The 17929-nt window shown below is 45.4% G+C and overlaps 1 protein-coding gene across 1 annotated transcript in view; it reads right to left on the bottom strand.

Moving 5' to 3' along the window:
* Positions 1 to 15160, bottom strand: part of LOC125939911 (uncharacterized) — an 87355-nt gene extending 72195 nt beyond the window's left edge. Inside the window, exons 1-5 of the mRNA XM_049655436.1 lie at positions 15092 to 15160; positions 13980 to 14116; positions 4089 to 4144; positions 2775 to 2886; positions 1172 to 1246 (exon numbers count right to left, since the gene is read on the bottom strand). Coding sequence (XP_049511393.1) covers positions 1172 to 1246; positions 2775 to 2886; positions 4089 to 4144; positions 13980 to 14005 — 269 coding nt within the window. The 5' untranslated portion in view covers positions 14006 to 14116; positions 15092 to 15160. The remainder of the gene's footprint in view (positions 1 to 1171; positions 1247 to 2774; positions 2887 to 4088; positions 4145 to 13979; positions 14117 to 15091) is intronic.
* Between the last annotated feature and the right edge of the window lie 2769 nt (positions 15161 to 17929).

The raw sequence follows: 17929 nt of genomic DNA, 5'->3' as shown, positions 1-17929 counted from the left end.
ATAAAGCCGCTGATATTTGCTGCTTCTACAATACGGAGGCAACGTTAGTTTGCCGTTTTGATTTTGAAAAAATACGTGTTGCGAGAGTGCTTGTGTTTCGACACACTATAATCTTTATATTGTGGCCACTTATTACGCACGTCTTCTTCATCTGTATATTATTATCATCATCTTACTGTGCTCTATCCTCATCTTCAGTTCTTTGTGATCATCATCATCGTGTGTGTGCATTTGCTGGTTCGCTGCTGAGTACTCGGGCCGAATAAAAGTCGTGCCAACGGAGACGTCATAACATTGGCTCTGACAGTTCTTAAATGCTGCCATTTACGATACAGTGAGCCGATTCTAGCTACTATTTATTTTGGTATTATTTCTTTGGTATCATGCGGGAATCTTCTGTTCTTTAACCACTGTTCTTTCAAAATAAACTTTAGCACTCGTCTTGTATTATTCGACTACACCCTGTCATTTGTGCTGTTCACTTTTATATGCCGTTATATTGATGTTCCCTTGTAAGAACAGAGTCTAAAGCAAGGAAGCTTCAGGATTGTAGACTAAGGTACACCTCGGTTTCGCTATAATAAAGTTAAACAACTTGTCACTCTACTTCTGATATTTTTAGTGAACAACAGCTAAATTTTGTATCCCCCAGCGACTGAACTACACTCCTAGTTGATGCGGCTGTCTGACTAACTATCTCAGATAGTGAAAAAAGTTGACGCTATTGGTTCAAATCTGAGCAAGTCTAAAATCACTTTGTCTGGTGTAATGCGACTGGGTTATGACATGGTCGTTTTATAGTTGCCTCAGGCGCTGCGGTATTGTTTTCATGACGTGCAGTTGCCTAAATGGGTCAGATATTGGTGTAACAATAACCAATAATAACAAATATAAGCGATTAGATGTAGATTTTAATGTATAATACACCGCGCGCGCCCGCCTTGAGAGTCGAGGCTAAGTAACTCAAATGTGGTTAAACCCCTCATAGGGCAGCCCAATACTGTGGTGACACCCTTCACTTACGTCTGCAGATTTACCATTCAATCCACCGTAGTCCACTATTATCTAAATCAGTCCAACGTTGTAGAAGAAAGTCACATACGAACAGGAGTAACCGTAAAATACGTTATTTTTTACCTATAGGCAAGCCCAAGAACGAGAAGATACTTACGAGAGCTTGTCTTTCACCGCGGTGAAGTTCTTTGGTGTAAGCGATGTAAAATAAGAGATGGGCTGGGCGCCACAACTGCGGGCGAAGGAAATGGCCAAGTTGAATATATATGAACCGCGACCTCAGAAACAAGTTTTGCGAACATGTTCTTTTTGCAACATGCACTTTTTCTCGCGAGAAGGTGTGCACAATATTTTCCGATCATTTGGCATCCACATCTATCGTCGGTGCCTACCAACTAATAATTGTCGAAAATGTCGATCACTAATTGATTACGTCATCAAAAGGTCAACATCGACCGTCGGGAACAAGTCCAATCTCGCCGCTGCCTATCAAAGGTACGCTGTAGCAAGAATACTCAGTAGCTCCTTGTTGTCTATTTCGCACTACGTTTCTCCTGCCTTACGCTTACAAAGAGTAATTAAGCAAAACTGATTCAAAAATAAAATCATGGGGTCTAGCGCCCAAAGGCAAGAGACTGCCTATGAGAGCCGATGTACTCGAGGGTGTCAGAATCACCTGGAAAACGCGGGATTCCTTAACCTGCATGTAAATACAACTGCTCAAGAATTTTTATGTTTATCCGCCATCGAACAGCAACATCTATGGGCGACGGTCGATGCCGCGACATTGTGCTCAGCAGTAAATGTTGTAACCACTCAGCGCAGCGTAAGAAAACTAGCTCGTGATCGCTATAGAGTTCTGCATCACGCACTACACAGTTCTTCGCCACGCACTTTAATTGTCAGTCATTGCATTATCAGAAACCTACACTATACCAAAAGTAGAAGTATCCCTGACAGGTGGAAAGAACCCTCCCTTTCTTTATTCTGTATCAATCTATATTCACGCAAGACAAAGTGTTTGCGAGAATATACAAAGTGGTCATCTGTTGCCAAATAAAGGAAGCCTTGGCCTGGAGAACAAATTAACCCAATGAACTTGTCTCAGACAGGGCCTTCAATACTTGACGTCGACCCTTGAGCGTAGAAGTTCTCTGTCTGCAACGTTCGCTCCAGGCTTTGTACGTATAGAGACATCCCTAAGTGCAAACGATATAGAGTATCAGTGCCAGTTGAAGGACGCTTACACAGTTCTACATCACGCACTTTTAATATCAATCATTGCCAAAAAAATGGCCTTCGGGTATGACCTGTCTGACATGACTATTACTTTTAGACCCGCAACCATTTTTGCGATAACAATGAAAGATGTACATATGATAAATTTTATCGCAAAACTCAAACAGCGTTGACAACGAAGGCAACTGAAACATCATTATTTTCAGGGCTAAATAAATAGGGCAAATACACAGTAGCGCTTTCTTGAATCACGGGTGCTCATATGTAATGGGTGTAGTTTTGGAGTGAGGGGCGTAGTATTAGTTGATTTGAAAGTCATTAGCATCTTGTATTGAAATGTAGTTATTCTAAGATACCGGGAGAACTTGTAAAGATGCCCAAAAAATGAAATCCTTACGCGCCTCGAAACAAGAACGTGTCTTATTTAGGAGCGATATCTTCAAATGTGTTTACTTTATAATGTCAACCAATTATGTGTGAGTGCCAGTACGGCGCTGCCAGCCAAAATCGCATTTACTCACATATACGCCAAAGCTTTCGCAGTTCTCCAATAAAAGTCTGTTTTCTGAAAGTAATGCCGGACGACTGCTGCACTTGGTTGATCCGTGCACAAAGTTCCATTTGTAGAGGCCACTGTCGGGAAGCGGAGTAGTTAGTTTTTTTGTCATTTACATATTAAACACAGACATACAGCTAAAATGTTGTATTTTATTTCCATTTACTTTCTGAATTCCTCTGATAGCTGGTCGGACATGAATTTATGAAAGAAAATTGAGCGGGGTAACCTTCAGTAACTGCACTATACGCTCTTTTTAATGTATTCCACGTTTGTGTACTTGATACTTGTAGCTGAGAGGGCTTCGGCATGCAAATATCTCAGGGAACAGCCAGAATATCGAGTCTGAGATAGCGTTCTGCTCAAGCCGGGAGCACAATAAATTCAACATCTTAAGTTGTGTTTGCTGTAAAAACATTTACCAATGTCTTCTCGGACATGTGTTTGAAACACACTACAGACGTTCGTACAATCTAAATATACGAAAAAACACTATACTGCCAGAAATGGCCTCCTATAGCCAGGAAAGGGATTATAAGGTATTGCTGCAAAGCAAAGGGTTTTTCCTGAAACCCTCGCACTCAATCTACCGCAATAAACTTCCATAAAGTACAGAAAATACAGAAGGCTGTAGGCGGATGCCACCATCTGAATCTTGGCAGTAACGGCCCCGCAATAGCTTTTCAATACCCATCGAAAGCCTACATGCAACAAAACGTGTCAAGATCCTGCAGCGCAGTGAAACACCACGTGCATTTTACGAGGCGTTCTAAACATTGCACGTTGTTCTCCATTGAAAAGCGGAAACCCTCGCTACAATGACTTCCGTGCGAGTTTACTGTGAAAAAACGAGAACAGTGTAGAAAAGCTAGGCAACATTGCCAATCTCGGCTGAATATTATTATTTTAAAAACACTTACTTTAAAGTCAGGCACGCTTTGGAATTTGAAAGCAGCATTTTTATGTTTTGTTTGTCACTATTGATAAAAATAGACTGCACTCATGAACATTATAAGCAGGGCTCAGCCACTAAGATGGCTGAGCTTTCCTTATTCACCAAAGTTTTGAAATGCCCACTTCTACATCTGCAATGTTTCTGCACAGGCGTTTATCAGAATCTACAGATTTGCTTATGAAAGAAATAAATACCGAAGCGCAGAATGTATGCCCTCTTTGTGAAGCGAGCGCAATATAAAGCAGTGCTGTCAGTTGGATGATACTTAATCCGTGCTCAAAAAGTGATGCAGCGTATATATTAAAGAAATATTGGGGGTTATACCTCCGGTTGAATCCATAGAGACGACTGCAGCTTGGTCGTGCTTATCCATCTGGTACCTGTGTGAGAATGAGCATAAGCAGATTTATTGTCTGTTGTAAGCGTTGCAAGGTAGTGGGAGGGCGCAGGGGTAGGTGAGTAAGCGGTTACATTTATATGCGTGTGCTGAGGATGGGGGAAGGAGAAAGGGAGCAGATCACGTCCCCTCTTCTAGCCCCGCCATTGCTGCGCTCCGCATGACGCGGCTAAAATGTACTAGAAAAAGGCAGAGTGTTCAGGGGCGCCACGCCCTATATATTGCCGTGAGGCGGCAAATGTGGAAAGGTCTGGCACTTGGATGCCAGTCCATACGACAGCAGCGCCGCCGCCAACATTCGTCGATCCATCGCTGATTCCTTCTGTGTCAGTTGTGCTGGTTGTATGCCGCTCGCGCGTATGTTGGACATTGTGTTGGTATTTATTTCTTTTTTTGCAATTTATGCTTGATAAAGAACACATTGTTTAAAATAAAGGCTTGATTTTCCATGAGGTACTCCAGCTTCGGTTAAACACACCGCTTATCCCCAGAATATAAAGAGCTGAATGCGTCTGATTACCTAAGTAATTGATGAATTTTTGAAATTACCCAACTTAAAAATAACTCCAGTAATTAGAAGTTATGATTAATAAATAATAACAATATAATTTTAGAAATATTTCTTCTGTTGGTTTGCATTACTCATATTACATAAATCATTGAGCAATCAGGTAAATAATCATTTTGAATTTACTTTTCTACATCCTATAGATTATTGATCCTGTAACTTTTAGAAATGAGGAAGCCAGTCTCCTTACAAAATTTTCATGTATTGTGTGAGTGATATCTGCATAACAAGGAGTAGGTTTTCAGTGATACATTTTTTTTTCATTCTTGACACGTAATTGTAAAAATTTCAGGTGCATTCGACAGTTCTCTGTGCATTTCGAAAACGCTGTCTAAGGGACACTGGCTGGGCCAGGATGCCGTCGACGCAGGGACTTGTTAGTATTGACGTGTTCGCGATTAAAAAGCAGACTCTTAAGCGCGATGTAGGTAAAGCGCCGTAGCACATCGGAAGCGGTGCATGACTCAATAGTCCATCACCTGGTGGCGGCTTCTTGTCGCGTTCGACATCAAGTTCGGCAGCCGTGAGTCCCCCGGAACACACTACCCTCTATTCTAGTACACTATATAGCGTGGCTGAGCGCGCGCGTACACGCCCTATCTTCGAGGTAATCTACGACGAGTACAAAGCTTGGTAGAGCCGAGATGGCTGGTGCGTTCGTTAGCGCCTTGTTCTCACGCGCCTGTGTTGCAGGTCACGTAATCAATTTCTGGTAAAGCGCTGAAGCGAGATGCTGCCTAAACGTTCACTTGCCGCTTCTGCCGCTGTTCATCAGGCCAGCATTGTGACAGCCAGTGTCAGCGGTAATCGTTAGACATTTGCTCATGTTTGCCTGTACGTGAGTGACACCGCATTTGTTAAGTTATTTAGTCAGTGAATATTTACTGAAGTTTATGTGGCCAATAAATATATGGCCCTTATCCATTGCGGTGGCTTATTGACTATGGTGTTGCGCTGCTAAGCACGCGGTGGGGGGATCAAATCCCAGCCGCGGCGGCCGCATTTCGATGGGGATGAAATACCAAAACGTCCGTGTCCCGTGCATCGGGAGCATGTTAAAGATCCCTTGGTGGTCAAAATTAATTCGGAGATTCCCACTACGGTGTGCCTCCTAGTCAAATAGTGTTTTTGGCAAGTAAAAAACCAATATTGCAGTTCAACTGTGACCCTTAGTTGCTCTATCTGTCTATTACATTGATATCGTGATCAATGTAAAATTGATCACGATATCAAGGCAGAAATTGCAGGTTTTGTAGTAAATAAAGCTATTGTACCGTGTACGTATTTATCCTTTTTCTGGGGACTGCATTTCACAGGCTAAATACTTGAGGTTATCGCTCAACGCAAGACGCGCTTGCATGATTTCGAACTTACTCGAATATTAAAATTGATTTTGTCTGTTGTGTATGTTCTCGCCGAACTTTTTGATTACGCTGGAAAATTCGGCAAGTCATCTGTGAAAGCCGACGCGCGTGACCAGCAGAGTAGATTGTGACCATCACCGATGGTGCTGGCCGCTATCGCTGTGCTTCTGGTGCCACTTGCGTTTGGTGCCATAGGTTCGCCCAATAAAAAGTTAGTTTCGTGATGCACAGCCTTGCTGCAAAAATTACCTCCGGAGCAAGGACTTCTACCAGGAGACTTCCAGGACGATCAAGGTCAAGCCAACAGCCGAAATGGCGTCGCCGTGTCTCCAATCGTTCTGCAACATCCCAGGGCGCCTCCGAACTTTCGCGAATCATCGGCTGAAGATCCTGAGCTGGCTAGAGGCATACGCAAGGGTCGTGACATTCAACAACAGGAACAGCAATGACAAGCTGCACCATGTCCTTTTCTCATTAATTGGAAGACGCCGCCAGGACGTCGTTCGAGAATTGAGAAACCACCTAGCAACATGGGACCTGTTCCGCTGCAGCTTCCTACATACCTTCACTAGCGTGGTGCGCCAAAGAGCGAGCACAAGCTCTAATACAAACCTGCATGCAGCTACCCAACGAGAACATAGCGATTTTTACCGAGGAGATGGCTCGCCTGTTCCGCCAAGCCGATGCCCGCATGCCCGCAGAGAAGAAAATTCGTTTTCTCATGTGTGGTGTAAAGCCAGAGTTCTTCGCCGCACTGATGCACAAGCCGCGGAAGGTCATAGCAGGTTTTCTCACGCAGGCCACGACCATTGGGAAGACGCTGGAAATGCCAACTAGGCAATACAATTGCTGTTCGACGTCAGACTGCACCGTAGTTCAAGCACTCTGCTCAAATGACCTGCGGGCGATCATAAGAGCAGTTGTGCGCGAAGGACTGCGAAGAATATTTCCGGCGTCGCAGCCCCTAGTTGCAACGATTGCTGATGTCGACCGGGAAGATATTCAACAGTAGCAAGGATCTGCAGAATCGCCTCAACCCTAAGGAATGAGCTACACAACCGTCGCCTCCCATCAAGTGCCTCACCCGCGCCAGGGACCGCTACCGCCGGAGTTCCGTTGCCAGGCTTCGCAGCCACCGCCGGTGCGTTCGCCTGTCGGCCCCGCAATATACCGAGGAAGAGAGATGTGTGGTGCACTACTGACCACTACCCGCTCTGCTATCGCTGCGGAGAAGCGGACCACGTCTACCGCCGATACCCATACCACCACTTAGGAGTACGAAGGTGCGCCTTCAACGCGCCATGTTCACAGCAAGGCGAGCAACCACGTGACATCGCAGATTACCTTGCTCCAACGCATTGGAGACCCCGACATCCTTCGTGTTTGCCTTCAAAGACGGAACCTGTCGCTGCAGCGCCGACCGTACACAGGACCAGCCCATGACCGGTCCGAAAGCCCATTTACGGAAAACTAAAAGCAGCAACCGCTGGAGGTGCAGTTGCTGTTCGTCAAACTGCCGAAGATCATCCGCCGCTTACGACCACGCTTCAACATCCTACTCAAAGGGGTAATAATGACACGCGATCGTCAAGACAAAACCTCTAAGCCAAGACTATGCTACCTGCGGACGATCTGACGATGACACGTACCGCCAACGGGACAATGCGACGCAGCCGCGATTCGATGCCGGGGCCTAACCGTAACTCAAGACGAATAACCACCTCCTATGCCACCTACAGAAGATCTGACGATGAGACGTAACAACAACGGGACAACGCGATGCAGCCGCGATCCGATGCTACGGCCTAATCGTCACGCAAGACGAAGAACCACATCCCTCGACTTGCTTCTCAAAGGCCACGCAGTTACCACTTTCGTGGACACAGCAGCCGACTACTGCGTAATGTGCGGATCCGTCGCCGCCAAGTTAAAGACATTTAAAACTGCATGCGAAGGTCCTCAAATTCGAATGGTTGAAGGACACCTTATTAACAAGCACTGGAATTTGCCCGGCAAGAATTACCGTTCAAGACCGTGCTTACCGTGCGAGCTTCGGTATTTTTCAACAGTGCTCGAGAGACGTAATTCTCGGCGCGTTCATCGACCTGAATTCCAAGTCAATAACGAGAAGCCAATCGATACCGCCGGAGAGTTCTCTGAGTGACTGTCTTGAGTGTGCTCGAACATAAATTCAGCGTCCCGCCTCGGTCCAGTATCATTATTTCCGTCGTCACCAAAACACGAACCAGATTAGAAGGTGTCGTCGAGGCTGACCAACAACTACGGCTTGACCGTGAAATTTACCTAGCAAGAGCAATCTCTCGACTGCGCAAAGGAAAAGCGAAAACAATGGTGACAAATTTCACTCAGCAATTTAAACACATGAACATGGGCACTAACATTGCCTGCATGGAAGATGTTCCAGCAGTCAGATATTCGTTGGCCCGCTCGGATTCAGCCGAACCTACAACAACGGTCCGTGTTATGAACCAGTCTTCCATGTTAATCCGCCTCTTCCCAGACATAAGCAGGCACAGTTCAAAGAACTTCTCAAGCAGTATAAGGAAAGCTTCTCGCTGACATTAAGGATTCGACAAACCCCTGTTGCTAAGCATCACAAAATAACCAAATAATGCGCTCGATCACTCCGCCAGAGGCCTCAGCGAGTCGCGACACCAGAACGTAAAGCTATAAGGCAACAAACAAGCCGATGAAATGCAGCCCGATGACATCATCCAGTCGTCGAAACGCCCGTGGGCGTCTCCTGTAGTCTTGGTGAAGAAAAAGGTTGAAAGTCTGCGTTTCTCCGCCGGTTACCATCGCCTGAACAAAATCATGGTAAATGACGTATGACCCATCCCAAGGATAGACGACGCATTGGACCGGCGCTGCAGCACAAACTATTTTTCGTCAATGGACCCCAAGACGGGCTATTGGCAAATCGAAGTCGACGTGAGGGATAGCGAGAAGACCACTTTGATCACCCCTGACGGCTTCTGCGAATTCATGATCACGCCATTTCGTGTTTTCTCGGCACCCGCAACTTCTCAGTGTGCAATGAACATGGTATTGGCTGGCTTGAAATGGCAGACCTGTTTCGTCTGTCTAGATGACGTCGTCGTCCTGGATTCAAACTTCAATGATCCCGTTAAGTGCCTTGCGACAGTACTAGAGGCCATTTTGAAAGCTGGGCTGACCCTCAGCAGGAAAAATGCCGCTTCGATTAGGAAGAAATTCTGCTCCTGGGCCAGGTCATCAGCAAGTCAGGGAGACCTTCCTGATATGCAGACAAATGTTGACATTGCAAACTATCAACAGCCCATCGACAAGAAGGCAGTGCCCAGGTTACTTGGTCTGTGTGCCGACTATAAGCGCTTGGTCAAGAGCTTGTTTCGCATCACCGTGCGACTCTTCTCATGAAATTCAACGTCAAATGTACGTCGGAAACACCGCAAGTAGAGGAATTAGGGGAATTAAAACAACGTCTGCAGTCCCCATCAGTACTCGCCCACTTCGACGAGAACGCCGACAGCGAAATCGCCACCGGCGCAAAGCAGCGTAGGCGTCCTCGCTTCCTAGTCCAGAGGAAACACGGTCATTAAAACGTCTTAACTTAGGACAGCCGGTGCTGTCGAAAACAGAATCAAATTGTTCAACATCGGAAAAGGAATGCCTTGCCATAATTTCGGGCTGCCACAAAATTTCGCCCTTGCTTATACGGGAGGCCGTTCACAGTCGTAAGTGACCTACCCGCATTGTAAGGCTAGCAACTTTAAAGGTCCCTTTTGCATGTCTAGCACAGTGGCACATCTGACTGCAAGAATTCGACACCACCGTAATACAAGTCCGGATGAAAACACTCTGATGCGGACTACCTCTCCCGCGCTCCTATTGGCCCACCACCGCAAGACGACGAGGATGACGACACTTTCCTGGAGACAATAAGGGGCGACAACTTCGCCGAAGAGCAGTGACGAGACCCGGAGCTTTATAAAAAAAAAAGCCTTGTCGAGCTCTTGGAAGGGATGACCGACTTTGTACCAAGGGTATTTCAGCGCGGATTGTAAAGTCTTCGTAAAGAAAAAAATCGAAGCACCTTTATTTAAGAAACGTGCTTTATTTTGAAGCATAGTTGAACCCGAAGCTTTCTCCCATGCAAACTGAATCAAGGTCAAAATTCCAAGGCCAACGACCACGCAACGAACCCGAGAAATGCTGTGCGATCCGATGCGATACATATGTGATTTGATTGCTTGTTTAAGATTTTATATTTATAACATTGACGTTGAATGAAGACACATTTCGTTAAATTGCATATCCTTTACTTTAGATCCTGTAGCCGTTGATTACACGCACGCGCTCACACTTTCACAGAAGACTCTACACTTGCACGGTATTGCCTTGTGATTGCTGTGAGATGGTCAGAGGCTCTGCCGTTGCCGATACACGGGATCGGCCTTACGGGCACGATCGCGCTGGCACTTACGTTCGCGTATGGCAGCCTCTGCTGCCGTGCGCTGTACCCGTAGCCTACAAATGGTGCCGACCGGGAATGCATTCCGTGACTCGCCTAATGCAATGTGGATATGTACAGTGCATTTGAGTAGCGTGGCGTTGCAGTTCCCATTGTTCTGATCGTTACAACTGCGAATGTAAACTGTAGTGTTATACGATACGCATGTCGTGCTCTTTTGTTCTACTTTCTGCGCAGATATGCAGATAGTGCGGCGGAAGTAGCGAAATTGTTGGTAGAGAACATCCTGCTGCGACAGTGTGCGCCAAAAGTCCTCATTATCGACAATGGAACGGCTTTTACAGCTGTGCTCGCTCAAGCCATCTTGCAATCTAGCCAGACAAGTCACCACGAAGACAACCGCCTACAACGCTCATGCGAATGGTCTAACGCAAGGCCTGAACGATACACTCGTCGACATGTTGGCGATGTAAGTCGACGTCGAACACAATACGTGGGATGCCGTCCTTCCGTGCGTAGTCTTCGCTTGCAACACGGCAGTGCAAGTAACAACACAGATAAGGCCGTACAAGCTGGTTTAACGAAGGAACCCGACAGCGACTATCGAAGCCATGCTACCGCACGTCACCGAGTAAAAGAATCTCGACGTCGCTGCCTATCTGCAGCGTGCCGAAGAAACCCGACAACTTGCGCACCTATGAATCAAGCACCAGCAAAGGACGGACAGCCGATACTACAATCTTCGACTACCCAATGTGGAATACTAGCCCGGCGACAGTGTTTCGGTTTGGGTCGCGATTAGCTTAATAGGACCTAGTGAGAAACATTTCGAGGCTATTTCGGACCCTACAAGATCATTCGATGTATTTGGCGCACTGGAGCGTTAGGTCGTGCCTCACGGCATTACGCAATCACAGTGGCGCTGATCGCGAGCGGGAGAAGTCGATGTTTTGTACCTTAAGGCTTTCTACTGGCGATAACGACCTCTTTGGACATTGTTTCTTTTTGTTTGTTATTTCTTTACTACGTGTGCTTTAGTTTTTGCTCTGGCGTTTGTAGCATCCGGACGATTCTTTTTAAGAGGGGGGAATTTACACATGTACTTATTCATCCTTTTCCTGGGGACTGCATTTCACCCGCTAACAACTAATCGCCTCAGCACAAGGCACGCATAAAGCCCCTCCATCAGCAACCGCTTTTTTTTTTAAGTAGTGCTAACGATTAAGGAGCCGCCGCCGCCTATTTCCAGTTCCGCCGCTTCCGGTAGGAAGTTTCTGCGCTGCTTTCTTCCGTTCTAGCATTCCATGTTGTTTCCGTGCTCGCCGAGAACACGCACGATCAAGCGGAGGCGGCAGAAATGCCGGCAGAAACATCATGGCGGCACTTTCGCTTCTGTTGGTTGAAGATCAGGGGAAAAGAAGAGGCAGAGGGAAGGTTGGCGCTACTTAACTGACAGCTAACGGTTGTAGTGTGGAGGGACTTTAGACACGCCTGAATGATTTGGAACTAAGTCGAATATTATCGTTGATTCAATTTGTTGAGCAAGTTCGCGAGCAACATTGTGTAAACAGATTGCATGCGCGAGACGAAATTTGCAGTATTTTCTGGAACACGCGCGGGTACCACCGCTTACGCTGCATGAAAGTTAACATTCCACGAGTCATGTACAAAAGCCGACGCGCTTCAGTCGCAGATCAGATTTTGACGATTGCCGACTGTGCTCGCCCCTAGCATTGTGCTTCGGCTGTCACTTGCTTTTGAGGGTACATTTTCCCCCAATAAAAGAGTTATTTTCGTGATTCACACTTTGCTACTGTGTTCTTCCCCGTCACTACAACGTGACACTATAGACTAGGGGCGAGAAATCAAGCAGCAGGAACAGGCCTGCCTTTCGCAAGGTTTAACTTGATCTCTGAGTAATAAAGACGAATGTGATGTATATTCGATGCGCTTGAAAACGTCTCCACGGCTACTGATAGCAACGTACTACTTCGCCGCTTTCATAGACGTGGCCCGTACCCTTTGTCACTGCTCCGCGATGCTAGCTGTCGTAGGTGCTCGCATCTAGTGAATGTGGTGCGATCTATGCTCATGGGCAACAGCGCGTGGTTACAGATATGGCCGCGCGTCTTTTTTCTTGTCGTGGAAGCCGTCTGACACATTGAACTTAAGGTGTGACTGTTAGACTCTTTGTCTGGCTGCGACGTTTTCCGCATTGTTGCACTATTTAGTCAAATGAACAGAGATACTGAAGCACCAAAAACAAAATTAAAGGAAATAATTATGCTTCAAGTATCTTCAAGCAAACAAAAAAAGTTTTAAGTACAAAATATGGTATTTCCATGGGACAGGTCCGTATATGGAGATAAGACTAGACGAAATAAATAAGCGGATAAATCAAAACATTTTTCCAGTGGATATCTACTAAAGATTATAGCAATATATTGCCAAGTTCAGAGAAAAGCCGATGCAAAGACCTTACGCCGAAACTCGTGAATATGCGTGAGCATAGTACAAAATTTCGTTTGGCCAACCCCCAAATGAAAGTTGGACCACCCGCAAGTTTCAAATTCACCCAACCCTAAATATCATTTGGCCCACCCCAAAATGTCAAGTTTGGCCAGCCCTAAATTTCAAGTTGGTCCATCATCAAATTTCAGGTTGGCCCACCCCCAAATTTAAGTTGGACCAACTAGAATTTCAATTTGGCAACTCCGATATTTCAAGTTGGGCTTACCCCAAGTTTAAGTTGGCACGCCCCTAAATATAAAGTTGTCCCACCCCCAAGTTTAAGTTGTCCTACCCCCAAATTTAAAGTTCGCCCAGGGCCAAATTTTAGTTGGCCCAACCCCATATTTCAAGTTGGCCGACCCCTACTATAAGCTCCCCATGCATTTTCTATGGAGCCCTACGTATCCCTATAGGCAAGGAAAAATCTGATAATATGGGTGTTGTCTGTGACCAATTCTTTTGTTGAATTGTTCATTACGCTTGTAAAGCTACCAATCATCTACATTTACACTAGTATAACGAATAAGTACCTTAACTTCGAAAATTACACATTTTCCTGCGCATACAAGGCATAACAGTTTTCGTGTGACATATTTTGCTGGGGTGCTTTATTATGAAAGCTGGTGGGCCTTCTCAATCTATATGTCTGTCGTAATACGTTCGAGTGTAGTCTTTATACGGTAGTGCTCATACTTAATTTGAATACATCTATAGTGTTCAACTCGCAGGCACACTACGAATATACAGAATCGCCTCTCGCTGTTAAAGTGGTGATAACGTTCACGTACTTATGCATATATACGGGCAGATCTTGCCTAATTGTCACAGTGTCAACAGTGACATTTCATGAAAGTGATCGCCAGAAAGCAGTAAAAGAGCACAAAAACAGTGTTTTACTCACGAAACAAAAAGGTAATAGACATCCATATTTTTTGCGCTTGTAGGCTTTCCATAGTCTTCGAGGTTCTTCAGCGTTTTCTGACCGTCTAGGTGGACCTTTCCATGCGATGCGTTGATTAGTACCGACAAATTGGTATTCTGAAACCAAAATTAAATTACAATAAATTTTGTCGCCGACCAATATCACTTCTAAAGTGCCGTAAAATGCGCGCTTGGCACACTCGCAGGATATACTAGCTAATGCTCCAATAAACAGCACTGAAGACGATTGATTCAATTTACTGTTTCTGAGATGTCAACACTTCTTTCGGTTGGGTGCGATTAACCTGTTCGCTCTCGTGCAGGATACATTTCGTTATATGTATTTAGAACTCCGTTCAGGATACCTTTTCATGTAGCGCTGAAGCCCAATATTTTCTGGACTGTTCTGCACATCTGGTATATAGTACGCATGAGCTAAATTGGGTGCGAAAGAAAAAAAAAGCTTTCTTCAAATAATCCGCACCTTCTCTGTTCTCCGCAGTGACGAAATTTAACTGAAAGTGGGTCTTCGGCTAGCCTGTAGCTAGTATACCGCTGGTAAGAAAAAGCTTTTATTGTAAACCTGTATAGCTTGTATCCCTTCTTGCACTGCCTGTAGGAGTCAACTCTAAATACCGTCAAAATCCCTCTCTTCAGGGCGCTCAATGCTAGTCAGTTCAAGCATATGGAATTCACCCCACTGCTCCGCTATGCCTTTATCGCCTTCAGAATCCGATATTATTATTCCACTTGTTCATAATCCACGATTCCCGCAGCCGCTGACGACAAGTTGACATGGGACGCCATGCAATGAACCAATGACCCACTTGTACACTTCTGCACAAGATGACTTACCTCAAATGTTTGCAGGCACAGTCTAGGGCTGTTTTATTGAAGCGCCTCCGATCAGAAAAAAATGATATTATGAACGCGCCCATAGATAGCCCTTACCCCTGGAAATTTTCACATTTAAACGTCTACAGTCCGGGGACTATACTAAGAAGAAATACGGTACTTAAGATATTGTGAATATTACTACGTCACACCACCGCAATATAAATTTTTTTCTTCTCTCACTTTCTTATCACTTACCTCAGACACGCTTTCTACATGAATAGTTATCGCTGCGGAAAGATTGCGAAAACTTTCCTCCACCTGAAAAAAAAACGGATATTTGAGAACAGCTTCATGTTTGCACCAAATTGCTTGCTTCTAGAATACACAAAACCGTTTTATTTACTGTTAGCAAGAACCCCTAAATTAGTGTGAAGCTTAATATTTATTAAATTGGGCAGTTTTGCGGAATAGCGAGGCACTCACACTAATGGCAAGTTTTACCGTTGCGCTTGAACTCCTGGCCGGTGTTGGCACTGTATATGGGTGTTACATGTTGCCGTGACGCAGCTCGGAAGGCAACTGCTGTTGAGCAAAAGGAACACCGCCCGCAGTTACCAGTTGTCTCAAAACACTGTCGCGATGAGAGCCGCCAGTGGTATTTGCAGGCAGCGAACCTCGATGGTGAAAGACATGAGACTGACGGGAAACCGTCGGCCCTAGTCAGCGTCACAAGAAATATTAAACAACGTTGGCTTTTCATTTACTGCTCAAACCATAGCCTAGACACAGCTACTTAGCAGGAACTCTAGTGCTCTTAGAGTGTGCGTGCGTATAATTCTCATTCCAGCAGCGACAGCAACAAAAGGTTCACCATAAGGCAGAAGCAATGAATGTTGTACCAACATTTTGCCAGACCTGCAATGTAAGAGTATTACAGGAAGTGTAAGACTCGTAGCTGTAGTGGCAGTATGAATTGGAAGCAGACGTAAGCTATGTCAAGGCAAGCTGATGTGCTAGGGGTCCTCCGTTCGGATCCTGCCATCAGACAATTTCATTTATGTATAAAGTCTTTCCTCGCGACTTTACCATCGTTTTCCCATATCGTGTTTGCTTCAAACATCTTTCGTGCGCCGATCCCGAAGGCGTTGCAGAGCCGCGCCAAAAAAAGTTACTCCATTTTTAGGTTACTGTTATTGTTTCGAAAGCACGTTCAGTATTTCCGTCTCAAAATATTTAACATAAAAAGCATGCGCTGTCGATGTTTTGTAGTTTGACATTCGTTTGTATGTGCCATTTTCAAAATTCTGAGGAATATTGTTCTCAAGAATGGGAGACAAGGTATGAGGAACTTTAATGATATAATGGTGTGGCAATAGAGCTCCCATATACCACATGTGATATAGCATGGCATGTCATATAGCATGTATATACCTAAATATATACGGAACCTCACGGCGATTATTGAGCGTATACCGTTGGCGCTGAGTCCTCTTCCCTTCGTTGTGAAGGCCCTTTGATCTTCAGCAAGTGAGCAGCGCATGCGCCGTCAACGGGACAGTGTGGTAACGGTGCTGGTAACCACATAAAGCCAAAAGACAACGAAGCCAAGGAAAGCATCGGGGAAATTAAGTGTAGTTCAAATTGGAATGTAGGTTCGGCTCTCGCCGGCGACAAGTTGTCTTTTCGTCGACTTTCATTTCACTTTTCTTCATTATTTTCTACATTCCAATTTCAACTACACTTAATTTCCCCGATGCTTCCCTTGGCTTCGTTGTCTGTTGGCTTTATGTGGTTATGGCTAATAAAATCGAGCCCCTCGGTTCCCATTCTTCTTTCGTATTTAATTACGAGGGTCTCGAATCTGGCAGCTTTGATGTCATTAGGTAGCATGCGAGGGTTTATTAGCCACGTGCCTACTCTCCCAAGATCACGTGTATCGTGACGCCATTGGGCTAAAAAGGATGTTCCACATCCGCCCACCATGGTTCTGAGTGGCGCTGGCTAACACTCTTAGGGCTAGATCTAATAAAACATAAATACCCAAGTTAGTGGACGAATTGATGGCCGTCGCCGTAGCACAATTGGTAGTGCAACAGACGCGTAATTCGGAGGTTGCGGGTTCGGCTCCCGCCGGCGACAAGTTATCTTTTCGTCCACTTTCATTTCCCTTTTGTTCATTATTTTCCACATTCCAATTTCAACTACACTTAATTTCCCTGATTCTTTCCTTGGCTTCGTTGTCTGTTGGCTTTATGTGGTTATGACTAATAAAATCGAGCCCCTCGGTTCCCATTCTTCTTTCGTAACGGTGCTGGTAGCAACACCAACAGCGTTAATGCACCTCGCGCGTCCGTATCATTACTATCTCAATAAAGAAAGTGGGATGTTTAGTGCTTTTCTTTTCGGAACACAACTGAACGATATAAAATGTGACCCGCCGGGGTAGCTCAGTCAGCTAAGGCGTTGCGCTGCGGAGCTCGAGATCGCGGGATCGAATCCCGGCCGCGGCGGCCGCATTTCGATGGAGGCGAAATGCAAAAACGCCCGTGTGCTTGCGTTGTAGTGCACGTTAAAGAACCCCAGGTGGTCGAAATTATTCCGGAGCCCTCCACTACGGCGTGCCTCATAATCAGAACTGGTTTTGGCACGTAAAACCCCAGAAAGAAGAAGAAGATATAAAATGTGTAATAATCAAATGTTACTAATACTGTTCCTGCTCAAGTTGCAAGTGCTACTACCATTCTCTGCTTGTAATGAGAATTTTTATTTATTTGACGATAAATTCTAGACGAATAATCGACAAATCGCAGCTTGAACACGATGGCCTCAGTGGTTTGTGAGATGCCATATTTTCAGTTACGTATGGAACGTCTAAAACGTCCACAGTGTGTGTTTTCCTCTAAACTATGCCGTTCATTGGACTTGAGTCCACGCAACCACGCAACCGGCTGCTTCCAGTAAGCAGTCGTTAAACAGGTCGCGCATCCATTGACCCCCCGTTGTCATTGAAACTTTTGATTTGGTTGTATGCCAAATCTCACGCCAGCGCATTAGCTTCCTAATTCTTTGAAAAACCAAGACTTTTGTACCGGT

This window comes from Dermacentor silvarum, chromosome 9 (assembly GCF_013339745.2).
Source record: "Dermacentor silvarum isolate Dsil-2018 chromosome 9, BIME_Dsil_1.4, whole genome shotgun sequence".
NCBI lineage: Eukaryota > Metazoa > Arthropoda > Arachnida > Ixodida > Ixodidae > Dermacentor > Dermacentor silvarum.
Note: the sequence above shows the minus strand (reverse complement) of the source record. Positions and strands in the feature narration are given on the sequence as shown.